At 42.8% G+C, this 25,701-nt stretch overlaps 3 protein-coding genes across 5 annotated transcripts in view; 1 reads left to right on the forward strand and 2 right to left on the reverse strand.

Moving 5' to 3' along the window:
• The window catches only part of LOC308397261 (homer protein homolog 3-like), a 56,415-nt gene extending 55,498 nt beyond the window's left edge, over nt 1-917 (reverse strand). The window contains exon 1 of the mRNA XM_080883089.1: nt 482-917. Within this exon, the coding sequence (XP_080739215.1) occupies nt 482-486 (5 nt within the window). The 5' untranslated portion in view covers nt 487-917. The remainder of the gene's footprint in view (nt 1-481) is intronic.
• A 2,225-nt stretch (nt 918-3,142) lies between these two features.
• ddx49 (DEAD (Asp-Glu-Ala-Asp) box polypeptide 49) lies at nt 3,143-9,831 on the forward strand. The gene is made up of 13 exons (XM_080882930.1): nt 3,143-3,404; nt 3,588-3,711; nt 4,676-4,761; nt 5,134-5,255; nt 5,491-5,678; nt 6,133-6,273; nt 6,531-6,606; nt 6,906-6,982; nt 7,168-7,265; nt 7,354-7,428; nt 7,775-7,863; nt 8,048-8,119; nt 9,578-9,831. Exons 1-13 carry the CDS (start codon nt 3,290-3,292, stop codon nt 9,746-9,748), a joined length of 1,434 nt encoding a protein of 477 aa, XP_080739056.1. The 5' UTR covers nt 3,143-3,289; the 3' UTR covers nt 9,749-9,831.
• Nucleotide 9,832: 1 nt separating this feature from the next.
• LOC308397152 (regulator of nonsense transcripts 1) lies at nt 9,833-23,942 on the reverse strand. Of its 3 annotated transcripts, none has more exons than XM_080882924.1 (24): nt 23,545-23,942; nt 23,027-23,169; nt 22,278-22,367; nt 21,732-21,899; nt 20,111-20,291; nt 19,862-20,023; nt 19,447-19,531; nt 19,046-19,144; nt 18,766-18,874; nt 18,383-18,542; nt 18,007-18,125; nt 17,740-17,904; nt 17,510-17,624; nt 16,932-17,075; nt 16,462-16,675; nt 16,220-16,337; nt 15,868-16,024; nt 15,447-15,589; nt 15,052-15,226; nt 14,237-14,315; nt 13,990-14,154; nt 13,393-13,613; nt 12,656-12,778; nt 9,833-12,355 (listed from the first exon to the last, which is right to left on the reverse strand). In XM_080882924.1, exons 1-23 carry the CDS (start codon nt 23,713-23,715, stop codon nt 12,659-12,661), a joined length of 3,303 nt encoding a protein of 1,100 aa, XP_080739050.1. In that variant the 5' UTR covers nt 23,716-23,942; the 3' UTR covers nt 9,833-12,355; nt 12,656-12,658. The 3 variants fall into 3 exon arrangements, with proteins under 3 accessions (XP_080739050.1, XP_080739049.1, XP_080739051.1); XM_080882923.1 differs by having other exon boundaries at nt 19,444-19,531; XM_080882925.1 differs by having other exon boundaries at nt 19,405-19,531.
• Nucleotides 23,943-25,701: the final 1,759 nt, after the last annotated feature.

Raw genomic sequence — 25,701 nt, forward strand, 5'->3', positions numbered from 1 at the left:
ACAGAATCAGCCTGCAGACTCGCTCTTCAGTGAGGAGGAACAGAATAGAGGAAGTCTCAGCAGTTGGAGCATTTAAATGACCTCCGTGTGCGTCATCATAAAAAATTACCATTACTTTTAAACAAACCGCCAGCGTGACAGCCAGACGGTTACATGTAATGCGATTATCTTCGTTGGCACAGCGGTCAAAAAAATAAGAGTTTTGATCAAAATAAGTTGGGATCTACGTTTCAAATTAAAGACTCCTTTCTCGCTCAGCAGCTACCGGGATGTAAACAAAGAAAACAGCAGACTGTCACGTGTGAACTAACGGTAGAATTGCTCCAAAAGCTTGTACAAGATGCCGTCCAACGGAATCAAAAACCCACGTCGTCAGAAACGAAACTACTTCGTCACAAAGTTCACATTCAGCTTTTCTTTTTTTCTTTTTTTAAATCAACACTTGAAGAGAAAAGATTTCAGACACAAAACCACAACTTACCCCATGCTCCGAGGATTTAGATGTTATTTTGGAGGTTAAATCCACTCCTAATTTCCCTCTCGCCAAAAAGATTTTTCCTTTCCTAAAACCCTGGACGTAAGTTACATTTCTGAAAAAAAAAAAGACAAATCACTTCCGACTCCAGATTCCTCCAGTTTCCCCTCCAACAGTACTCCTCTCCGCTCAAGTCAGTTGCACTCCAGCCCGCCTGCCCTTCTTTGTCCGCGGGGTTTCCACAGCCAAGAACACCGCGAAACTGTCGTATCCGTGCGTAATTACGCACCGCGAACGTTTGGCTCTGCTTTGCGGCTCGGACAGACGGACGAATGTCGATGAAAAGTCGGGCAGCACAGTGCTCGTGGCTCAAACCTCCTCCAGGACTTCTGTGCTGCGCTCCCCTCCTACCACTGTGCCAGATCACACTGGGATTCCATTCAACTATTTCTGTGGGACCGCGGGGTCTCCACAGTGCCATCTAACGGGCTCCGTGGAAATGACTCCTCATTATTCCGACTGTTCATTTATATGCCAGAATAAGAACTATGTCAAAATGACATAGTTATAGCCTTAAATCCCCCGCCCCGATAGCTATTTACGACAAAAGCTTAAGCAAACAATCAGTCATGATGCGCACTGCTGCACTTGATGTGTTAATCTCATGTCAAACCAGATTATGGTGAGTATGGAGATGTTTATAAAGAGCTATATGGTAATCCCAATTATTTCAAATCAGTATAGAAATGTACAAATATATGCCAGATTAGATTAGAGCTTTTTTGTTTTGTTTTTTAAACTCAGATGCAGGCATTAAGCCTCTGAAAACTGAGAGCAATTGCTGTAGTTTTTATAGCCATATTGGATCTCCTGAGACTAAGTCTATTCACGCCCTCCTTTGTTGTATTTTTCCATTTCATAATTTGCCAAATGCTTTCAGTGCATCGCCGATCTGGGATATAGACAGGTCGGTTAAGTGCTACACAGTCGGTTTCTTTTTGGAAAAGCAAAACTTGTTTGCACCATTTTGCTTTCTTGTTAAAGTTCTATATTTCCCCCTAAAAGTGCTGGAAATATTTCTGTGTGCTTAGAAAGAGTCTCCACTGATTTATCTGCATGAATATAGGCTGAACATGGGAGACTGGAGCCTCAAGTGTGGTGGAAGAGCAATGGGAGCGCTAATCATGTTGCTCAGTGGGCTGTTACAGCGATGCAGCTGACTGCGCCTCTGTGCTGCAGGGAGGCAGCAGGGAACATCGGATCCTCGCCTTTGCATTCAAGCAATTTTCCTTTTAATTTAGAGAGACACTTTTCACTCGGTCCAAGGCAGTTTGCAGCACAGCTGGACGGTCTGGACAGGATGGAGCTAAACCTTCAGGCCTTTGCCTTTAACACACAGGGCATTAATCACCTCTGGCAGCCCGGTGTACAGACACAGATGGGTTTTTCTTGGTGAAGCTTCTTCTGCCTCTCTAGTCAAGCAGTAACTGAATTAACTCACACTGTCCTTCGCAAGCCCACAGTGGCAGGTGAAGAAAATACTCGCATGATCATCTGCAAGACATTAACAAATAAATCTATGCAGAGAATCAAATCTTGGATTTTGAAAGGAGATTCTGGAGTTTTCCATGTGAGACTGCTGCAGTTCTGCGCAGCGCAGAAGCACAGAGAGCCAGGAAAAAGTCAAGGTTTAAGTTCAAGGTTTATGCCCAAACAGATCAGGATACGTGGCTGACTGCAAAGCCTCTAAAACCCACACGGACCACCTTCTGATAATAAAAAAACATTTTCTGACTGATGTGAAATTTAACAAGTTCTGACCAGAGAAAGTGTATTTTTATGATGCCTGTGAAAGATTCCCTTCATCTTGCTGGTCATTAATCACACGTGACAATACACCACGAAGCGATCAGTCTGACACAATCTGCCACATAGAGAAAATAACAGGTTTTTATCGATCTGAAACTTTGTCTCACTTCATCATTGTGACGTGAATGGCGAGAACTTTACGACAGGTGATCTCTCAGAACCCTGAAGGCTTGTGTTTCACAATAAAAACCAAATCTTAGAAATCCAGGTAAATATATATATTACTGTAAAGATTGGGGATTTACAGATAGGCACATTTTATTCAATATTTCCTTTAAATGTGCGCTGCAAAGACAAAGTAGAGACAGCCCAGCTCTACAATGAAAATACTGAGGCTCTGGCAGGTTCAGAGGTCAATACAAATCTGTAGTGCTGGACACAAAGAACTCGAAACCTGGCAAAGCGTCAAGCTCCACTACGTGTGCATATTTCTTTGTGAATATGCAACGTTTAATTAAACTGAGTCTTACAAAGGGGGCCCAAGGTCTCATATATAGTTTCATTACATTACATCATTATTTAGGCACATAAGAACGCTCTGCATGTTCCTGCTTTAATTTTAATGCGTTAAAAACGCTGAATGATGCGCATGTCACAGAGAAACAGCTCATATATGAAGGGTCAGCTTTAGCATCGTTCCAGAATAGATGAGATTGGATTTCTGTGGGGACAGAAATAAATTAACCGATCTATCAACTTTTTTTTTTTTTTTGCTCCACTCTCTGCTTTCAGTGTCGTTCGCTACACCGACCAGGAGATGGCAGCAACGCGCACTTTCCTCCAGTGAAGAAGACGCATTCTTGTTACGTAATCAGAAAGCGCCCGCGGACCTGATACACGAGGATGTGTTAGTGTTTACTGAAATAAGAGTATTTTAGCGATTCTTTTATCAAAACGCGTCCACAGCTGATCTCACAGAGCTTCAGAGGACGAGGTAAATCAGAAATGGGCGACTTTTCCTCCCTCGGTCTGTCAGACTGGCTGGTTAAACAGTGTAAACAGCTGGGAATCAACAAACCCACTCCAGTCCAGGAAAACTGCATGCCAGCTATCCTCCAAGGTAAGACGGGGCGGGGATACTGTCACATATATGCTTGTAATACCTGCCGGAGGATCTCTGAGTAACTGTTAAGCTGGTGTTGAGGATGTCTGGAAGACTTTCTCTGTTATTTACACAGCGGAGGTGGACTTCCTCGGCAGCTCTACATTTGCTCCATCACTATTGAGGTGTTTCTTTCCACAGGTCGGGATTGTATGGGCTGTGCCAAGACCGGCAGTGGGAAAACAGCAGCGTTCGTGTTGCCAGTGCTGCAGAAACTCTCAGAGGACCCGTACGGCATCTTCTGCCTGGTGCTCACTCCTACCAGGTCAGTGCAGGGGACAGATGTGAGCATCCAGAGTCTCAGTAATGCCTCATCAGACAAGCTGTAATAATGTTTTTTACCAAGGATATTTCCTTCATGTTTGTATTTTATTTTAGTTCGTTTTCAAGTTCACAAAGTCATTTTAATTAGTTTACATTTTTCCAAAAGTCTAGCTAAATTTAGGTAACTAACTTCTTTCATATCTAGTTTTATTATACATTATAATAACCTCGATGTACATTCAAGATTCATGGTGATAATTGAGAATCACTGGGTTGGTGCATAAATACTATTTTGTGCTGTGTTATCTTCATTTTCACAGATTTAACTAAAGAAATGGGAAAAAATGTGTTTTTAATTACAGGCAGCTGGTAACAAAGTGCTTAAAGATTCGGTTTAAAATTGCTTCGTTGATCAGCCTGTTGTGTGTAGTGTTGGGCTCGTAGTTTTAAAAAAGCAGTACACGTTGCTCTTTGCTTCTCTTAAAAGTAATGCAGTACTTTGCTTAGTTGCACGTCAGAGAAAGTAATTTGGTAAACTGCTTTTTTTCTCACAGGCAAGTTACTCTGTAGTAATTATAACTGCAATATGATTACTGAATTTATTAGAGTTACTAAGTTACTGAAAAATCTAATGTTATTACATTAACACGTTACTTTGGAGCGTGTTATTCTAATACTGGTTCATCCTTTGAGCTAAGTGTCTCCTTTATCCTTGAATGAGTCATAGGTCAGTGTTGGCTTAACAAACCAAAAACATTCATCTGAAAATGATCAGTTACAAGGACTAGAGTGAAAATGAGTGAAAAGCAGGCCAATGAGTAACTCTGAAAGACCTTCAGAAAGCCCAAAGAACTATTGTTTAAGACCACTTAAAAAAAAAAAAGAAATACGAGAAAGTCTGATCCTTGGAAACAAAATATAAAGAAATGAGGGGTCGTTCAAGATTTTTACACACATTTTTACAGGGAGCTGGCCTATCAGATTGCAGAGCAGTTCCGAGTCCTGGGGAAACCTTTGGGTCTGAAAGAATGCATCATCGTCGGTGGAATGGGTAACTACTTTCTTATTTCTGGGTTGAGGTTTTTGTTTTTTTGTTTTTTGCAACAACAAAAAAAAGAAAAGAATAAACATCAGAGATTCTTTCTCCCTGAAATCTCTCATCAGTATTTTTGAAGCAAATAATTGAGCAGCTGACCTTTAATCAGAGTGTAAAAATGTGCCAGATTTACCTGTTTCTGTTGTGCTTTGAGTGAATTTATTCCACCTGTGCAGAATTCACAGTTCACCGTTAAAGGTGGGAGTCCTGCTCAAAATGTGATGATGCTCAGCTGCAGGAACCAAACAGTGTTGCCATTTTCCATGAACTTGGTTTGCTTTTGTCTGATACTCGTGCTCTGTGCTGACTCTGCTGTGTTGTGGGCAGACATGGTGACCCAGGCCCTGGAGCTGTCCAACCAACCACATGTAGTCGTAGCAACGCCAGGCCGACTAGCCGATCACATCCGCAGCTCCAACACCTTCAGCATGAAGAGGATCCAGTTCTTGGTGAGTTCACCGAAACTCCAGATCCAATGATAAGATTATTGTTATTACATAAACTTCTGTTTATATGAAGTACTTATGTCACGTACAAGTTGTAATCTTTCACCAGTGTGCACACTGTTTAGTATTTTTCCACCTTGTGGAGCCACAGTTAGATGTTCAGTAACTGTGATGTAATTGGATATAATATCTCCTGGTTTTAGTGACTGTTTGTGTGTCTCCTTTTTGTCTGTGGCAGATTTTGGATGAAGCAGACCGGCTGCTGGAGCAGGGCTGTACCGACTTCACCAAAGACCTGGAGGTGATCCTGGAGATCCTGCCGGCCAAGCGTCAGACGATGCTGTTCAGCGCCACATTGACCGACACCCTGCAGGAGCTGAAGAGCATCGCCATGAACGAACCGTTCTTCTGGGAGAGCAAATCGGAGTGAGTGACCTGCATCTGTCTCGCGATTTGCAGGTTATTCATGGTCCAGTGAGAAATCGAATAAAACTGTTAGCAGGGTTCAGATTGGGAAACGGCGTGTGCAGATTTTCACCGGATACGTTCACAGAAAACTAAAAGAAACGATGTAAAATGTGAAAGTGTGTACAGAATAAAACAGCAGCTCAGCAGCTGAGCTTTATGTTCTCTGTTCAGCTTTACATGTTTTCTCCTCCTGGTGAGGTTAAATCTGTTTTCTGATCTCGGTGGGCAGAAAAAGGTAATAGAATCTAACTGTGCATGAGCGCTGTGTCACAGAGGCTCCACAGTGTTCAGTTGTTTCATCACCTGATGTTTCTGAAGCCCCGTCACCTTCAGCGACGCTGTCTGTTATATTTTTGAAATATCAAATCTAATCAGTGGTCAGTGATTTATCTTTTGTTATTGATGTTGTCAGAACACGAACGGTAGAGGAGCTGGACCAGAGATACATCCTCACTCCAGAGAAGGTGAAGGACGCCTACCTGGTTCATCTGATCCAGACATTCACCGATGAGCATGATGATTGGTCCATCATCATTTTTACCAACACGTGCAAGTAAGAAGCCACGAGGGGTTCAGCATCCTGTGTGCACATTTACAGATTAAAGCAAGGCGGTGCTGTTTTATGAAGCACAGTCTGGACTGTGATCATTAATTTTCCACATGTTATAACATATATTTGATTTAGAAGAGGGAAAAAACGATCATATGAATGATGTAAAACTTCTGCGTGCAGGTCTTTGAGTGTTCTCGCCTTTTTGTAGCTGTGGTTATGCTCACGTCGCACTGAATACATTTTCTTGACCAATTCAGGAGCTGTCAGATCCTCACCATGATGCTGCGGGAGTTTAACTTTCCAACCATCTCTCTGCACTCCATGATGAAACAGGTGAGGCTTGTGTGAACAGCAGCAAGGGCACAAACTGACATCAGCAGGGGGCCTGCTGAGACATTTTAAGGGCAGCTTCTTTGCAATGACAGCTGAGTGAGGTGCAGTCAATTAACTTTGCACCTACAAAGCATTTGACTTTGCTTTCTGTGTTGGAGATTTCACAATTCCTCAGAGGTCCTCTACAAATATCTGGGAATTATATTTGTGTCATTAAAGGGACAAAGAGTCTGTTGAAAAGCTTTTTATAGCAGATAAATGAACCCGCAGAATAACAGACTGTGCTTTTTGTTCTTCAGAAACAACGATTTGCAAACCTCGCCAAGTTCAAAGCCAGCGTCTACAAAATCCTGATAGCGACTGATGTAGCTGCCAGGTGAGAATGCACGCAGAGCATTGGAAAGAAATGAAAAGGCCACATTTTTATGACTCTAATCAACAAATCTGACACAAACATTATGTAGTGTGAGCCTGTTTAAGGCTTCTGTCACTCCTCAATGGAGACACCACAAAGCATTTCAATGCAGAAACATGCGTTTTCCTGTTACTTCCCACCCACAGGGGTTTGGATATCCCAACTGTCCAGGTCGTCATTAATCACAACACCCCCGGCCTTCCCAAGATCTACATCCACAGAGTCGGGCGAACAGCCAGAGCAGGTTTTGTTTCTGGTTCTTTTTTTCTTCTGAAATCGTCTTCCTCGCGACATAAACACCACTCATACACTGTGATGTTTTCCTCCTGCAGGGAGGAACGGAGTGTCCATCACGCTGGTCACGCAGTACGACATCCACCTGATTCACTCCATCGAAGAACAGATTCGTAAGTCGCATCTAGGGCTCAGTTTAAAGACCTGTGAATAAAGCTGGTAGGAAAGCTGCACCTCAGGATAGATTGTAGTCCATCGGTAACATTAATAAGTAAAACATGTAAAACTTTTGACTTTTAGAGATTGTATTTTATCTTAAACTTGGATGTTTGCACAATTTCTGATTGCAAAAGAGATTAGATAATGATTTTTGCTTTTTGAGATCTACAGCTCATCACCATCTTGTAAATATCACAAAGTGTGTGTGTGTGTGTGTGTGTGTGTGTGTGTGTGTGTGTGTGTGTGTGTGTGTGTGTGTGTGTGTGTGTGTTTAAACACTGGCCTCTCGTCTTCTTACAGAAACCAAGCTGAAGGAATATCCTGTGGAGGAGAAGGAAGTCCTGAAGATCCTCACCCAGGTCAACGTGACCCGGCGGGAGTGTGAGATAGTACGGATGTTTTATCACTTATGCTCACCTCTTGCTTTTCACTGTGCTGAATCCAGTTAAAGTGGAACATCGCTGTTGTTTCACACGATGACTGACAGTCTGAAAATTGTCCCGTTAGTCAGGGATGCCTGTTTTGAACCTGCCTCACCAGTTAAGTGTTTTCACTGTAAACTCCATGTTGCAGAAACTCGAGTCAACAGACTTTGATGAGAAAAAAGAGATCAACAAGAGGAAACAGCTGATCCTGGAGGGGAAGGTGAGTGCAGCCTCTTAGTGAACTATTTAAACATTATTCTGTTTTTGATTAGAAGCATCATTATTATATTTTTAAGTCGAGTTGAACGTCTGAACAACAGTGAGGCGTTATTTTCCAGATCTCGGGGTGACTGCTACTTAGGCAGAAGTGACAAAATAATTTTAATAGTTTGATATAAATATAAATAGTAAAACTAGACTAGAGTCTATGAAAGGTCTGTAAAAAAATAAACAGCTTCTTATAAACTCTGAAATTTTTATGAGTCATGCTTGATGCCTTTTACTTCACATTTAAGGTTGATTGAAGATCATAAACATTCAGAACAGCAGCGTTACACATCAACTCGCCAAAACTATGAATACGAGACAAATTAAATGTTATCCAGTATTTGACCGTCTCCTGATGACATCACCTACTCCTGAAGGGTGAACGGCAAAGCAAGATTAATGACTCGGTGAGCTCTTTTTACCGGGCTAAATCGCCATGGTAACTTATGCTGAATACATCACCTGTGCACGATGTTTTAGCCAAGTTTTAGTTTAAAATGAGCTGGATTTTTTTTTAATTATTATTTTTCATTTATTTACAGGATACTGTGTGATATAGATTATGAAGGAATAATATATGCAACTAAAATTAGAGCTAGCTATAAAGTTCCACCAGTGCAAACTGTGTGTAAGTCTTTTATAGTGCTGTAATTGCAGCTGCTGGAGCAAAATTGACGATGGCATTTGTCACAGCACACAATATTTTGCTGCGAGGCTGTCGGAAAGTAACCTGTGACTAAATACATCCAGTTTAAAGTTTTGGAGCTCTGATGTTCACCTGACATAAAGTAGTGAAGCGCAGGATTCAAGTAAATTAAATCAAGTTGAAATGTTTTTATTTGACGAGTCTGCCTTGCAGCAGTGTTGCATTTAACTGTTACATTTTTTTTTGTTCTTTCATCACCGTTGTGATGACAACGTAATGTAACAGTAATGAGAGCCCACACAGAGCATGAAGCAGAGAACATTTAATAACCACTCTGTCATCTCTGATTGGGGTTCTGTATCTTGTCAAGCCAGCGACTACAACACAGCTGTGGTCGCTGAGGGTCAAAGGTTACGCTGCTCACACTCACAGGCAGTAGCTTTTTGTGGCCATGTCTACTTTTAGTATGGATTCTCTACAAGAGAAAATCCATCATAAGTGTCCAGCGCCCTTCTGCAGCGGAGAACTGATGGAATAACCAGTACGTGTTATTACGACCATGTGCATAACTAGCCTGTGTGAAACAAGCCTTTAGTAGCAGTGTGATGTTTTGGCTGCACAGGTGTAATGAATATGGACACACATGATAGCAGCAGGCACCTCTCTATTCACCGTGTTTTAAATAGAGTGCCTAAAATACCTGGTACCTGCCCTACGGTGAGTTTGGCATTCTGGTATTCAAGAAGTCATTTCCTGCCATTTCAGGATCCAGAGCTGGAGGCCAAAAGGAAAGCTGAGCTGGAGAAGATCAGGAGCCAGAAGAAGAAGTTCAAACAGAAAATCCAGGAGAGCATTCAGAAACAGAAACAGCTAAAAAAGAAACTGATGAAGAGAAGACAGACGAAAAAGAAAGAGGCGGCGCAGGCAACTGCATGAAAACCGCCTCATGTATATACTGCACACTGTATAATAACCTGTAATATTTGTACCTGCAAATAAAATTCAAGCCACAGAAACAACTGAAGTTGACAGCGTTTATTGATTCAGTTTAACAAGAGAATCAGCATCTTGTGATGAAACGTCACTGCAAATAAGACTGTTTCAAATATGTATTTACATCACATTGAGACTTTATTTCATGAATTAAATCTCGGCCTAATGACGTGGTGAATGAACGCTCTGTGTGGAACAGAATCACATCTTCAATGATTGCTGCACATGTTGGAATTGACTGGAGCTCAGAAGATGGGAGGAAAAAAATATTACGGCAACATTTTTTTAAAGCTAACACATTAGGATTCACCGGAACAAGTTGATATGCTAAAATGTCAACTATTTCTAACTCAAACATAACAATGTAAAGCGCAACATGATTGTCACGTGTGTGCAGAAATAAGAAGCAGGTGAGAAACAACGGTGCAGTACATTCTTGCTGTGTTCAGAAAGTGTCATTCCTGGAAGAAGTTACAAAACTACAATCCTTCGGACAGTTTGAAGAGAAGATACAAAAAAAAGAAAGGAAACGGCGTCCCGCTCATTCCTGTACTCAGCAAGTTGCTACGAAAAAAATAGATATATCCCATATTTCAGTAAAACTACACAACGAAACGATGCACACGGCAGCAAAATGTCTGACGAAAGCAAAGTGGATCAACTCAGGAGGAACTGCTCAGCACAAATCAAACAGCCACAGAAGGGGAAAATAAAATCTAACAACCTCCATTTTTACCTCACAGAGAAGGAAGGTGGCTTTTGTATCCCCTGCCCCTCAATCAGCCCAGCTGCTAGACTCACTCGCATTTTATTCAAACAATAAAAATATATAAATAAAACAAGTCCTTTTCTGTGGGTTTCTTAAGCCCTCTGGTGTCAGAAAGGTTGTTGGAAATGCTGGTCGTTTGACTGGAACTACATTCATGCTTGTGCTGCGGCTGTTTATCTGAGGGTGAGCGGTTATAGGCACTGATTCTGGTCTCATTCGCTGTTTATTTCATCTCTCTGCCACCGCCCGATCAGTACTGGGTGGCATTTTCTGCTGTGAGTGACTGGGGGTTAATAACAGAACAATTTGAATCCACAGGAACCAAAAGTCTTTCGGGTCAAGTTCATTTCTGAATTTCAAACACTTCTTTTCAACCTGATTAGCTTTCGTTGTATTTGGGTGGTCAACGTGACCTTTAATATGGCTTCATTAAGGTGGAAAACACAGTGGCATCTGGTATGAAAAAGTCCACTCTTTCCCCTAAAACTTTGACTTTAACATGTTTCCTTCTCTGCCTCAGCCACCTTCCTTTTCTTCTACTTTCTTGCGGTTGATTGATCGCCACGACTGCCTGTTAGCCTCATCTAAATGTCCCCGTTTAGTTTCTCTTACCTTAAGCAGGGATTCACGTGATGAGTGTGGACAGTCCACAATCCCCTGAGAAAATCACTCAGAGCAAAAGCATTCAAGCATTTGCCAATGTAAGCGTACACAGGGTGTTTTAAAAAGACAGCGGGACGTCAAAGACGCCGTCGTCTGAAAGATTAAAATAAGAGGGGAAAAAAAAAAAAGCCTTTGCTGAAACATCAAATGACGCCGAGCTGAATATTCAATGCTGGTCACGTTTGATAGTTTCAATGACTTTTTTGCAATTTTGTGCTCTGTGGTAAGAAAGGTAAACTGTCCCATGATGATCGCGACATCGTCGGGATTCGCGTCTCATGTCTTGAAAACGAAGGAGAAAAAAAAAAGTCTGAAATCCCCATGCCCCTCCACCACTGACGGGTGGTCGAAACCACCCCACTGCAGACCTTGTGAACGAGCCAGTGGTTCTCAAGGCAAATGAAAGGCCTTTCAATATCAGACTCAGACACAGAAACAGAGTTTGTCGTTCCTCTCTGAGAGGGTCCGTCGACTGCCGCTTTCTTTAGAGGCTGCTGAGGTTTGGAGGGTCCAGTAGAAGACAGTAGGTAGCACGCTTCTCCCATGTCAAACCTAATTTTAAAAACAGTCCAGGGCACTGCACAGGTTGATAGTCAACCAGCTTTTAAGCATGGGGAAGCAGAACGGCAACCAGGTCGTGAAACCAGGTTTCTTCAAATTCTGCTGAAAATCTACGATCTTCACCTGAAGACGAGCGTATAAACTTTTCTCAGACGCTGTGGATGGGAAGGTGTTGGGAAGATTATTTTATTTGGAGCTCAACCTCATTTGGATTCCCATGAGAGACCGTTTGGACCTCTCGTGTTTCCCTCAGCAGCCCGACCACAAGCCGCCATCTTTTCGACCTCCCTCCTTCACGGGCATTGGTTCCTGCCTCTCACTTGTTCACTCGGCCTCTTATGCCATCTCCCTGCCTGTCTGTTCGTGCTCTCTTCTTCTACCCTCTTTGTTTCTCTCGCTGGTCATTGGTTTGGTTTCGCTATCCCGTCGCTTTCACTTGGTGGTGCTTCGGTTGTAGCAGAGGAAAACAGGTATCCATTTTATGTTTTTATTATTTCCCAGATTAAAAAGCTGATGAACTAAGCTCAGCTCAAGCCTAGCTCCCTTCTTTGGGTAACCTGCAAGACAACACGGATGAGAAAAGTTGAGCTGGTTAGAGCTTTTGCATAACATGTTTTATATGCCTGATGTGATTTTAGCTCATCCACAAGTCAATTATTATATAACATTTCCAGTGGATGATTCCTGAGGTTTCAGGCACTTTCACAAAGTTTTATGTGAAACTGGACTTAAAATATATTGTAAGTTAGCCAAGATCAGTGAGACACCTGAAGCTTGTGGCAATCAGTCATGAGATCAGCTTTCCTCTGAATACTTTGACACTACACTGCAGCTAAAGACATAGTTCATGTACTTACACTTCAGTACTGCGACAGTCCAGTCACGCCGCCATGCTGGTACGCACGTTCACCCTGGTAGGTCGAGTCCTGGGACAAAGCCACGTCGATTTGGGACTTGAACTCGTCACCCAGGTAGCTGTCCTGGAGGACATAACGGTACACAAATCAGTTGTTTTTCCATCCAAGATTGTTCAAGTTTGTCCACCGACACCTTCAGAGTTTAACCGATAAGTGTTGAGAGTCATCCAGACGTTTTCAAGGGACACTCAGACGTACCTGCCCCTGAGCAAGCAGTTTTATCTCCCCTGAAAACAGCCCTGAATGAACTGCTGCAGAACTTTTGCAAAGTGAGAACACACAATGGCGAATCAAAAAGCGCCTGGTAGTTCCTGAGGTGGAAAACACTGCAAAGTGTTTAGACAGGAAACTTTTTCTTTAACCTTTTCTAATTCAATCTTAGTAATGCTTTTATTTATTTATTTAAATTGAATGAATCTGGATTAGAATACAGTTTCTCTGGTCTAGATAGGAGACTGGTATTTATAATGATTTTAAAAGATATGTAGCAACTCATCATTCCAGGTTAATTTCAAAACAAAAATTTCTCAGAGGATTAATGCATGATCACAACCCAAGAGATTATTAATGAAACAGCAACACTGATGATATTTATGGCAGCAGTTAAACTTGGTTGTCATTAAATTAGCGTTACTCTCTGCTGCATCTCCTTTCTTTAAGCAACAGTGACGCGTTACCTGGGAGAGCTCCGGCTGGGAGAGGCCAGGCTGGCTCATCTGTGAGGGCTGGCTCATGGAGATGTAGCCTTGTGTCAGTGGCCCCTGGGAGAAGGATTGGGAGGCTCCATCCTGGCTGGCCTGACTGTTGGGTCCATTACCCTGACAGGCACCCTGGTGTGCTGAACCACGGACCCTCTGCCGCCCACCACGCCCAGGCTTACCTTTCATTGCTCCACGCCCTTTAAGGAGGGGGAGGAAGGAAAAAATAAATAAATAAAATCACAACCTGTCAAGTCATTATGCTGGGTAGGTATAAGGCATGAGAAGTGACAGTTATCAAATATCATTGAAGGACTTTGAATTATGCCCTCAGTGAGCAGCAATTTTTTGGAATCACTGAACATTAAAAAACAAACAAAAAAAACAACACATCCAGAATAACCCGTCTGCGTGCCGTTATTAAGGTAGTCTGAGGTGGGAGTAGTCCGAGCAATGCTGGAGGAGGTCTATCAACTTTCCCTCTCCCCCTTTTTTTTTTTCCTCCTTCTTAGGTTTAGATTTGCAGTTTCAATGAAAAACAAACTTTCCTCACTTCTCCTTTTGCTGTTATCGTACCTGCAGCAGGGCCATTGGGCTGACCTAGATAGCTAGGTGGAGCCATTGGTGGCATCACCAAGTTGAAGGGTATAGGAATATTCATAGCAGCCATGGGACCTGGGCCTGCACCAATCATCCCAATCTGGTCATGTGTTTGGAAGTACATATTAGATGGACGTCCACCTGAAAGAGATCATCAGTATCGATAAGACATGACATGCATGATTTAAAAAAAAAAAAAAAAAAAAAAAAGCTGACATATTACCATTGCTCCGGTCGTATGCAGAACCAGGGATGAGAGCCTCACGGGCATCGTACATTGCAGTGCTCATAAAACGTCCTCCCTGGAAAACACCGGTGATGTTTAGAACAAATTTGACTGATTTGCACTAACCAGCTTAAAAAACAACAACAACAACAACAACAAAACCACTGCTGCCTTCAGTTTACTTCCTGTGACAGCTGACTGGATGCATGCAGCCTTTACATTCATGGCACAAGTTTTGGGAGACCCCCTCGTGTCAAAGCAGGTGTGAATGTTGACACCTTTAATCAGACTCTCCTCAACTTGCTAAGCACAACACTCCTCATCAGAAGAGAAACAAGACACATTTAAAAACAAATAGACAGCAAAGACACAAAAACACCTTGTGACCAAAAGGTTGAGCCCCTTTTCCATTAGTACCTACTCTGATCGATTCGCCACCTGATACCAGGTACTAAAATGTGAGGATGTCAAACTGTGCATGCCACCGATTAGCAGGTCAATGGCGTCACTCAATGAGTCACGAGCATCTTGTTCACAAAAACACATCTTGTTGGATACTAATTTACGTCACAGGACGCTTGGCCGCGTTGCTGTGACGACGACCATGCACATTAGGTTGTAATGGAATGCCAGTCGAACAGAGTCAAGTCAATCCAAGCAGGTAGTAATGGAAAGGTATCACGATCCTAAACTACTTTTTAACTCAACTTCCACTGTTACTCAGGTGCCAATTCCCAGTATTAGTTTGGATTCATACATCATTTAAAAAATTTAAAAAAAAAAAAAAAAAATGTATGACGCGTCCTACTCACAGGGTTGATGGTGTTGACCAGTTTGCGGGGCTTGCTGAACTGCATGAGGCTCTCCCTCAGGTTGTTTAGGGGCCCCTCCACGAGGACCTTTTGCTCCTTGTAGTTGTTCAGCAGGTTGTTCCACAGTGGCTGCTTGGAGAGCGCCTTGGGGTTGCCCACAATGATGACACCATACCTTCAGACATAAGACAACTGATGAGGGGTAGGTTGCAGCTTACACAAATCACACAGTGTGAAATGTTGTGTGCGCAGAACAGAGTCAATCTAGTGTGTGTTCATATAGCCTGATCGTTAAAATGAAGCTAAATTTGACACATGAGTCATTCAAATCAGAAACGCACGATCGATTGAGCCGTGCTTCATCTGTCCACTGTGATTATTTTAACAGTTCTTACTTGGCCCTGGTCAGCGCCACGTTGAGACGGCGAGGGTCGTTCAGGAAGCCAATTCCCTGGTGCTCGTTGGCTCGAACACAAGACAGGATGATGAAGTCCTTCTCTCTGCCCTGAAAGGCGTCCACGCTGGCAATTTCCACTTGCTATAATGAATCACGATAAAAGGTGAAATTGCATTGTAAAAACAGAGGACCAAATCTGAGTGGTCGTGTGCTAAACTTTAAACAATAACTTCATGTTGGTCTACTCTCAACTCTGGCTCTCCAGTTGTTCACTTTCTTTTTTGTCCATCTCCTCTGTGGAGGAGACGGGACGTCCTACTCCTAACTGCTCCATGTTGATGTTGTCCTGGTATATCTGTGTGTAACTATAAAGTGTTTGCTGGAAAAGGGTATTTTTGCATTTGTGTTATAAGTGATACCTGATAGAGTTTGGTGTGCAGGGAGCCGCTGAACTGCATGTATTGGACCAGGTAGGAGCGCTGACCCTCGTACGGGGTGATGATGCCGATCTGATCGGGTTTGGCTCCCGCCTTCAGCAGCCTGGTGGTGATTTTCTCCACGTTGGCAGCTTCAGTCCTGAAAAAACAGTCAATCGTATCAATATTGGGACAATCATTTAAAGTTAACTATGGCAAACTGATGCAAAAAAAAAAAAAAAGCAATCACGTCCACAGTTGCTTTAAACCAGGGGCCAAAACAAATTACGTCAGCAAATTTAAGTAGGATTGAAGTGAAATGCCACCAAGTAACAAACAAAATGTGAGAACTTACCTGTTAAGGTACGAGGTTCCAGAGCTGGCAATCTCCTCCTGACCTTGAGTAACGTAAAAGAACATGGGCTTGTCTGGTTGTGGCCACTGGAAATCAAAGCCCTTCTTGATGCGGTCAGCTGAGGAGAACAGGACGGTCTAATTATTGTTAAGTTATAAGTTGGTGGATCTTCTACTAATCAGTGTGGAAATCAATTTGCTCCTTCATCAAACCAGATAGTGAACTGCCGGATCGTAACAAACCTGCAGTGACGCCATTCTGCAGGGATCCCTCGTAGAAAATGTTAGAGGGGAAGGCACTGAGAGCCGGGTGCATACGGTACTGGACCTGCAGGCGGATCGGCCGGATCCCCAGGACCACTAGGCGCTCAAACAGGGACTGCGACAGACCTGCTTTAGCCGCCTTCTTACACATCACCACAGGACCCAACTGGCAGTGGTCACCCACCAGAATAAGCTGTGTGGAGGAAGAAGAGCCACATAAGTGTGACGCTTTGGTTAGTTTAACAACACAAGACAAGATATTAATGTTCAGACTGTTGAAAGTTTTAATACTTGACAGTAGCTGCTACTACAGTTTAAATGACAAAGCTTTACATTTTTAGTTGACATGTGCCAAAGTATTTCTTCATTTACTGTTAATGCAAAAAAACGACAGAAACCAAAGCAAACAGCAGCAGCTGGGAACTAATGCAGCTGTTTGGGTTTTGTACCTGCTTTGCTCCCAACACCACGGGCACCATACACTCGGGCTCAGTGGCTTGGGTGCTCTCATCGATCAGGATCGAACGGAACTGCATCTTGGCCAGACGAGGGTCTCCAGCTCCGACACAAGTGCAGCAGATTACGTCAGCATTCTGGACAACAAAGAGGAAATTATGATCATTATCTGCATCTCAGGTTGAAGAAGCTATTGAATCATCTTAATGGACTGGTACAGACAGCCAGTTGAAATGGGATATTTTCTTCTCCTGTACTGTCATGTGCTGACTGGCTGAGGCCAGTGGAGTTGCAGGATTTAGCTACACAGTAGTGTAGCAGCAACTGTCTATAATAGGGAGAGGCAACTAAGGATGTGGACAACTAATGTGGTGGATGTTTAAATGCTGCTGCCCTCAGTGATCAGCACCACAACTTGTAGTTAAAAATTAAATGTATAAATTAGGCCACTGCTTCTGCAGAATAATTCTCAGAGGCAAACAACATTTGACTGAAATCACTTGTTGCACCAAGAATGCCTGAAATCGCCGACTTCCAGCCGCATTTAAAGTGAAAACCAACACCTCCTCACCATGAGCAGCTCCCTCTCAGCAGTGCGCTTCAGAGCCCTGTAGCGTTTCTCATCAGCAGACGACAGCTCGCCAGTCTCATCTTTTAGCTGCTGTAGTTTCTGAAGCTCCGGCATACTGTGGAGACAAAGACACATCAGATTATTTACACCAGTACATTACAACACCAAATCTGTGATATAACATGGTCACACCTGGAAAATGAAGGACTATTTCCCCTCATGCTACTGACCTGTCCATGTTGCTGATCTGGTTGTGTAAAGCAAGGAAAGACACAGGGGACTCGATGGCCTCCCTGCTCTTGGCACACAGCCTGACAACCTTCAGTCCAGTCTTATCGATCTTCTCAGTCAGCTGGTCCACAGCAATGTTACTGGGAGCACACACCAAAACTGGTCTACAGGACACATGCACCACAGAGAGAAAGGGAACAAGAATTACACGACTGGAATAATAACACGCGTCAAGTATAAAAGGGTTAACTCAATTTTTGCCTCACCCGTTGCCCTGTCGGGACAAGTGGTACACAATCGTGGCAGAGGTGACGGTCTTCCCAGTGCCAGGAGGCCCCTGGATCAGACTAAGAGGTCTCTGAAGCACCGTCTTCACAGCATACACCTGAACATGCAAGAAACAAAATAAATCAACTGGATACTTAAAACAAACGCAGTTTGCCAAAAACACAAAACACTTTTTGCCGATCATAACAGAAATCTTTTCTTATTCTTTGAGTTTTCTAAATTAATTTACAAAGATGAATGTCTTTGTTGCACTAATGTACAGTAAATAAATCAACTAAAATTACACTATGTCCTACACTGAGATTATGGCCATCTAAAAGTTTTCTCGTATGAGTTACGATGTCCAAGTCTGACCTGTGAGTGATTGAGGTCAGGAAGGCCTGGGGCAGTGAAGCGCTTTGGCAGCTGGCACTTAATGGTGACATCCTCAACTTCATGCCCCAGGAGTTTGTGGTAAATGTAGCCAGACACTGAGGTCTCATCCACCGCAAACGTCTTCAGGGCGCTTTGCATCCTGCAGCAGGACATAAACAACTAAGTCAGCCGTTACTGCCAAAAATAGCTTACCAAATGCATTTAAATTAAGCTGAAATCTTTACAACTGGTAGTCAAATCAAAAAAAAGAAAAGATAAGACACAATGAATCTACTGAAAACATGAGGTGGAAATGAAAGGAAAGGAAGAAAAGACCTTTTGGTACGCCATGTCGCTAAATGCTCTGGCATAAAACAGCTTACCTATCAAAGGAAGTCGACTTCCACACAAAGTCCACCTGGAAGTTGTGGGGGATTTCCACAGGTGCTCCAACACTGCTCCGCAACTCAATGGCAATTTCATCTCCATAGTCTTTAAACACGGGCTATTAAGGAAATCCAGCATTATCTGTAACATACTTCTAGTGGGTGAGTGTGGGCTTTGCTGTCTGTACTTCTCGGTTAGGACAGTCACTGCTGCCGTAAAGGGCCACGCTGGAAGGCAACATTAAGAAACAGATCATATCAGCTGTGCAAAGGATACTGTCTGGGACCTTGATGACATGACCGATGCCCTTCCACAGCGGGGCCAGGTCTCCCTTGTACCGCAGACAAATCTCATCACCTTGCATCAGCCGCATATCTGGGGTCAAGTGAAAGGACACAAGTTAGAAACTTGCATACAGAAGTATTTAAGGACAGGGCTAAGTTTATGAAAACACATGATACAATACCGTGCCCTCATCTAACCCCACAACACAAAACAGAGGTAAGAGGAGAAAAAAAACAAAACAAAAAAAACAAAAACAAAACACGCACACATGCCACCAAAAGATGCAGGGATGGGGGAGGTTGCGTGCAAGGCCTGAGGGGGGGGGAGTAGGATGGGAGCTACATCTGTACCACAGAACCACTGGGAGGAAGGAAAGTTTAGAGAATTACCACCTGAATCCGTCTTAGGAAGAGTGAAATAGGCAATCCGCTTTTTGTTCAGCCCCAGATCCCACCTAACTGTTATATTATCTTGAGTCTGAAAAAGGAGGAAAAAATGATCAAAACATCAGGAATAATAATACAGATATCACAGCTATGACAATATTGCAGAAAATAAAGTAAAAACACCTGATCAGAAAAGTGCCTTATGCCACAAAAACACATTTCAGATCGCATCTGTAGTCAGGAAAATCTATCATCACATCCTGCTTCAGCATGAAAATAAAATAATCCTCACCATACCATTAAAATCATTAAATGATTAAAGGCTTTTTAAAGATTAAAAACTTTAGCCATGTACATTTCTGGAAGTAAAACACCAGTAACCACATTCCAGGCACCTCTGTGTGGAACCATGTTCAGGTACCTGTGACTCCTTAAGCTTCTTGTCGTAGTCAGCTTCCAATTTGACCAAAGGGCCAAATATATTTTGGTATTGATAAGCATCCTCGTAACGCAGCAGTACATGCTGGGGCTCCTCATCTACTCCAGGTTTCTCCAGGTCTTCCAAGGTGGCAGTGGGATTGTCCTGTAGGAAAACCACAAAAAACAATAAAAACAAAGTCAACACTCTTACAAGCCCTGAAAGAGCAAAAGGCATACAAGTGGATCGTACCTTCCAGAGTTCCTCCAACTTGTTGATTTGCTGGGCCGTGATCTGACGGGCTCTAAGCTGCTCCTGTTCTGATGGGATCTTCACCAGCCAGGACAGAAAGCATCGGTCCTGGATCAGCGGCTGCCACTGCGAGCTGTCCCAGTTGATGTCCTTCAGGCTGCTTTGGCTGGCACAGGGCTGCCTGAATGGAGGCACAAAATTCAGGCCAAGTATTGGAGGTTTCAAACTAATCGAACTACTGTTAAATCACAGTACTTCTTACTGCAAGTCCATGAGGCCATACAGAGGGTTATGTTTACTGTCAGAGCCGCAAGCTCTATTTCAAGCTTAATGCACATTAGTAGGGCGGTCCAGAGACAACAGCTGCAGACTCTATAGCTGACTGCCTGTTCACTACTTTGATTGATAGTGCATATTATGTGCTATAGTCAGAACACTGGCTCCGTCTTCGCTGAACACATTGGTGTTTGTGTGACAGAAAAATCCATGCTGGGGACTTTATTTCCCACTTCCAGCACAAACAGAAAGTAACAGTCCAGAAGTGTTGTAGCTCTATTCATCTGCCATAGTACATAATGTATGTACACACACAGCTCTGTGTCTGTGCTGAACTCTGTTGATCAGAGGGCAAAAGCAGAGAGTTTCTCACACTTCCACCATGAAGAGAAAGTATCACGAGAGCAGCAAGTTCCATTAACCTCCTTCACAAACAGCAATGAACAATTAATCCTAATAATAATAATAATAATGGATTGGATTTATATAGCGCTTTTCAAGGCACCCAAAGCGCTTTACAGTACCACTATTCATTCACTCTCACATTCATACACTGGTGGAGGCAAGCTACGGTTGTAGCCACAGCTGCCCTGGGGCAGACTGACAGAAGCGAGGCTGCCATATCGCGCCATCGGCCCCTCTGGCCAACACCAGTAGGCAAGTAGGGTAAAGTGTCTTGCCCAGGGACACAACGACCAGGACAGAGAGCCCTGGGATCGAACCGGCGACCTTCCGGTTACAGATGCGATTCCCAACCCCCTGAGCCACGGTCGCTAAGTCAGTCTAAGCAGACCACTGAAGGTAAAAAATATAAAACCATAACATTTATGCAAAGCCTGCCCAGTTCTTTTTATTAACTTGAAAAAAAACAAAACCATAAAAAACCTAGAACATCTTCTTGACTGTTCTGAGTCTCTTTTGAGCTGCTTTAATATGTCTGAAAACAAATATGAGCCTATGTGGGGGGGCTGCAATACACAGGTCAATTAAAAATTTCTAAATACGTGTTTCATATAAATTTCTGACAAGATTATTTACCCTAAATTATTCCATTTTGCAAAAGAAGAGCTCTCTTTAGCAAAAATACATTAAAATAAAAAGGTTCATCAATTTTGTTCATGAACCTTCATCTGTTGGCCATTTTTTCCTGTCTATCTCATTATTCAGGCATCTCAAGGCCTCTTTACCAGTGTCCTAAAGTCTAAAGTAAGGGGGAGAAACCTAAATAACTGAGAAGAAAAGAACTTTATCATAAACTTCCAGAGTCAAATGTAAATATTCAGATCAAGCTTCACAGAGGTAGAATATTGTCCTGCTTCAATCAGGACAGTCCCCAGCAACATACCTGCAGAGTAGCACCACCACAGAATCAGCCTTTGCTGGGATGAAGCCCAGGAGAAAGACGTTGCGACAGCCGCAGTTGTAACATTCCAGCACGGTTTCGCCCAGCGGCCCATCTTTATGCAGAGTCACTTCTTTGCATTTCGCTCTCACCAAATGGTTCACAATATGGCTGAGAGGCAGACAATGGAAGTCAAACCAAACAGAAAATTAAAAAACTGACACTGAGCCCGAGAGCAAAAGTGGGAAACGGCCCACTTCACAGTTATGAACAAAGGCTGTGAATAGGATACGATTCCTATTACACTGCTTGGTAGCATCTACAGTAAATAAACCTGAACACGCCCTCTGTTCAACCAATGCAAATACAAGAGTTGCCATCTACTTCTCACAGATCTCTCATTACACACATGCCACATGACCTGTCTGTCAAAATATGGCTGGTGTTGGCAGAAGTGTGTGAAAATTTCATTGTTATCGTTTCAGGTTATTAGTAGTTTCACTTTCCGATTCCTACATGCAATTAAATAAAGACAAGCTGACGACGCACCTGCCGGATGTATTGCCACGCCCATTACAGAACCACTTCTTGCTGGTATTGCAGTACACCACACACGCTGGATCGTGGATACCACAGTAGCTGTAAGGAACAACCACAGCAGTGTTCAGAGCAAACACAACAAGAGCAAAAGACCAACTGTACACACATGATATCGGATGTCAAAGGAGTCAGCATATTATACGGACCCTGTCAAATGCTACATGCTCACATGCCTCAAACACAAATATGAAATGTCATGGGAATATGTTGCCGCCATACATGCAGGACTCTTGAAGCTAATTCATATTCAATAGGTGTCAAAAACATGTACAGTATTTCATAAGTTTCAACAAGAATGCACACAAACACTCCCAGAAAGCCAATTTAAGAGAGTTAAATACATTTAAATTGCATATTTAACTGCCAATTCTTATTAAAAGCTTTTACCTAAATTGCACTGTCAATTTAATGTTTAGTATTCTTACAGGATTATGAAAGTAAACAGGAATGAGATTCAAGCAGTAATGTGAAAAGTATTAAAGCTGGTTGACATTTCATCAGGGCCACGTGAATCGTATCGTAGCACTAAAATTATAAACCTCTGATAGTGCACTACAATTCAACCATTGGGAGTAGCTAAAAATTGTACAGCATACTAGTGATGTAGATGACGATCACTAACTAATGTACTGCAATCAGTTCATCGGTAACGCACAGTCTGCTGACATCCTGCCACGGTGCGATTTTTTCCAGCGTACCTGCACGCGTGCAAGGGCAGGTCTTTGGTGTAGTACGTGTCCTCTTCATCCTCCTCAAAGTTCAGCTCGGCCAACAGTTGGCTGGCTTTGGCCACGGAATCATCCACTCCACCGTTGTGAAGACCCTCATCGGGACCATTTACCTGCAGCACAACACCTGCTTTACTGAACAAACTCACCGCTAACGATTAGCAGCCAGGCACACAGCGCTGAGAGAGCCACTAAATTATAAGTTGACAGGTTGTCAGCGCTCATGAATTTTCTCTATGATTTTTACAGTTACGCTCACGAGTTTAGTTTACCTAACACAGTTCAAAATAAAGATAAAAATACAATTACTGTTACTTCAGAAGTTTAGTTAGGGGGCTTGCTAACGCTGCAACCCAGCTAACACTGAGCTAAGTAATGCTATCCAATTTAGCGGGCTAACAGGTAGCGCTGGGTCAGCTAGCTAACTACAGCTAGCGTCAGTAAAGCGCGCTTTCTCGTGCCTTCCTGTGAAATTGAAAACCTCAGACCTGGCTGTCCAGCTGGCTCTGTGTCTGCCCTTGAGTTTGCGTCTGACTGGGAAGGGTGAAGTCGGTGAAGTCATACTCCGAGCCCTGGGTGTCCGCTCCGAGCAACTCCGCTTCCTCGGTGTCCAGGAAGGTGAGGGTCTGGGAGCTCGGCCCGTACGCCTCCACGCTCATCTCGACTCTCTCAACTTTCGCTTTACTGACGGGTTTCCGGGATTAGTATAAAGACAGTTAAAATCCAAAGCGTTTTCGTTGATCGACAATTGGTTTAGAGCCCGACGTTAACAGTCTCAGTTTGAACCTAAATAAAAAAAATGGAACCGATCGGAACCTCGAAAGCTGCAGCAGGTCCAACAGCCGCGGTGACGGACTTCCCCAACGTGTGACGTTCACCGGAGGCTGGAGCTCAGCTCACAGACAGGTCTCTACAGGGAAGAGCTCTCACTCTGATCCCATATCCGGGTCTCAAAGCAACGTCACGAAACGCTGTGAGGAAATCCATTAAAAATAGCAATACTAATACATATAATACTCCTAGCTCTTTTGACAGTTTTTTCAGTAGGTTTTGTTTTTAATTTTTTTTATACAAATTGCATGATTCCCAATTTGTGTCCAAATCTGGTTAAAATTTTTTTTTAATCTAATCGTGTTTTTAGTATGTTTTGTATGGATAGCAACGAGTAAAAACTCGGTCCCACGAGTTTATCATTGAGTTTTAGGTAATTACGTTAACAGCAAAATTGTTTAAAATAGTATCAACCAAGGCAGGGTCTGCTTAAGTAACTTAAATGTGAGCATTTAGATGGCTCCTATGCCAAAATGTATTTTAAAGAATTCAATCAAATGAGAGGTCTACGAGAGCACTAAGATATGAAGGTATGTACCAAAGAGGAATGAACGTTAATAGGAGTGAGCCATGCCTGTGAATGAGAGAGGCAGGTGGAAAGGTCAAGATGCAATGAGGAGTGGGTGAGTTGAAATACTTGGGGTCAACCATGCAAAGCAATGGACAGAGAGGTGAGAAAGAGTTAACATAGGATAAAGATGAATGTCAGGTGATTTTTCCACAGGTAATAGGTCTTGAATAATCAGGTCCTAACTTGTCTTAAAGATCTCACAGTACCATACCGCATAAATAGAGAATTTGTGGTTCTACTAGAGTTTCTAAAAGTGGAATGGGAAGAAGAGCCTTCATCTTTCAGGCCCCTCCACTATAGAATCAACTCCCTGTTTGGATTCAGGAGACAGACACTCTCTCTACTTTGAATATTAAGCTTAAAACTGATTTTTTAAAAGGGTTATAATTAGGGCTGTATCAGGCAACCCTGAAATTTCCCTTAGTTATGCCGCAAAAGGCCTAGACTGCAGGGAGCTTCCCATCATACATTGTTTCTTCTTCAATCACCTCATTTTCACTTTTTGTGTTTATGCACCACTTTGCATTCAATCATAAGTTATTATTAATCTCTGGCTCTCTTCCACATTAGGTTTTTTGTCCCTTCTTCCTCTTCTTACCCCCAACTGGTCACAGGAGATGGCCACCTCTCCCTGAGCGTTTCTACCTGTTAAAGGGAGTTTTTCCTTTCTACTGTTGCCAAGTGTTTGCCCAGAGGGCGTTGTATGATTGTTGGGGATTTATTCCAGGGTCTTTATCTTCCAATATAATATTCCAATGCTTTTTTGAATTGGTGCTATATAAATAAAACAGAATCAAATGGAATTGGTGACAGGAGGATAGCAGCAAGAATGAAACGGGAGGGGAAAAAAAGACAGGAGGCAGAAGTGGAGGTGACAAAGTTAAAGTTAGTGACCAAGAGAAGGAGGCACAGCTTAGGCTGAATAGTTTGGAGACAAAGTTAGAGAAAAAGGCTGGGTATATTAGGATAGACCACAGAGAAGGATCATGGATGTAGTGATGGGCATGTGTGACTGAAGAGGATGCTAGAGATCTGATCTGATTAAGATATAGGCAACCTAACTTCTTCATAATATTGTGAGTTGTGACCCGTGTTTTGTGATGGTGAGTCACAATCATGTAGATGTCATTAACAATAGAGTGGAGCCTCGTGGTAATAACTGTGACAGGCCTTTCATGGTCATTGTACCAACATGTCAATTACAAGGTTTCAATAGGAGTGAGTACTGAATGGAAAAGCACAA

This window comes from Rhamphochromis sp. 'chilingali' (assembly GCF_963969265.1).
Source record: "Rhamphochromis sp. 'chilingali' genome assembly, chromosome: 5".
NCBI lineage: Eukaryota > Metazoa > Chordata > Actinopteri > Cichliformes > Cichlidae > Rhamphochromis > Rhamphochromis sp. 'chilingali'.

What these genes read in the sequence shown, in the direction of transcription:
- ddx49 (XM_080882930.1), top strand. Translation starts at nt 3,290, where the DNA reads ATGGGCGACTTTTCCTCCCTCGGTCTGTCAGACTGGCTGGTTAAACAG. An exon ending in CATCATCGTCGGTGGAATGG is followed by an intron (nt 4,762 to 5,133) that starts GTAACTACTTTC and finishes TGTTGTGGGCAG; the next exon opens with ACATGGTGACCCAGGCCCTG. An exon ending in AGCTGATCCTGGAGGGGAAG is followed by an intron (nt 8,120 to 9,577) that starts GTGAGTGCAGCC and finishes CTGCCATTTCAG; the next exon opens with GATCCAGAGCTGGAGGCCAA.
- LOC308397152 (XM_080882925.1), bottom strand. Translation starts at nt 23,715, where the DNA reads ATGAGCGTGGAGGCGTACGGGCCGAGCTCCCAGACCCTCACCTTCCTG. An exon ending in CAGATCAGCAACATGGACAG is followed by an intron (nt 17,625 to 17,739) that starts GTCAGTAGCATG and finishes TTGTCTCCACAG; the next exon opens with TATGCCGGAGCTTCAGAAAC. An exon ending in GCAGAATGGCGTCACTGCAG is followed by an intron (nt 16,338 to 16,461) that starts GTTTGTTACGAT and finishes TGTTCTCCTCAG; the next exon opens with CTGACCGCATCAAGAAGGGC.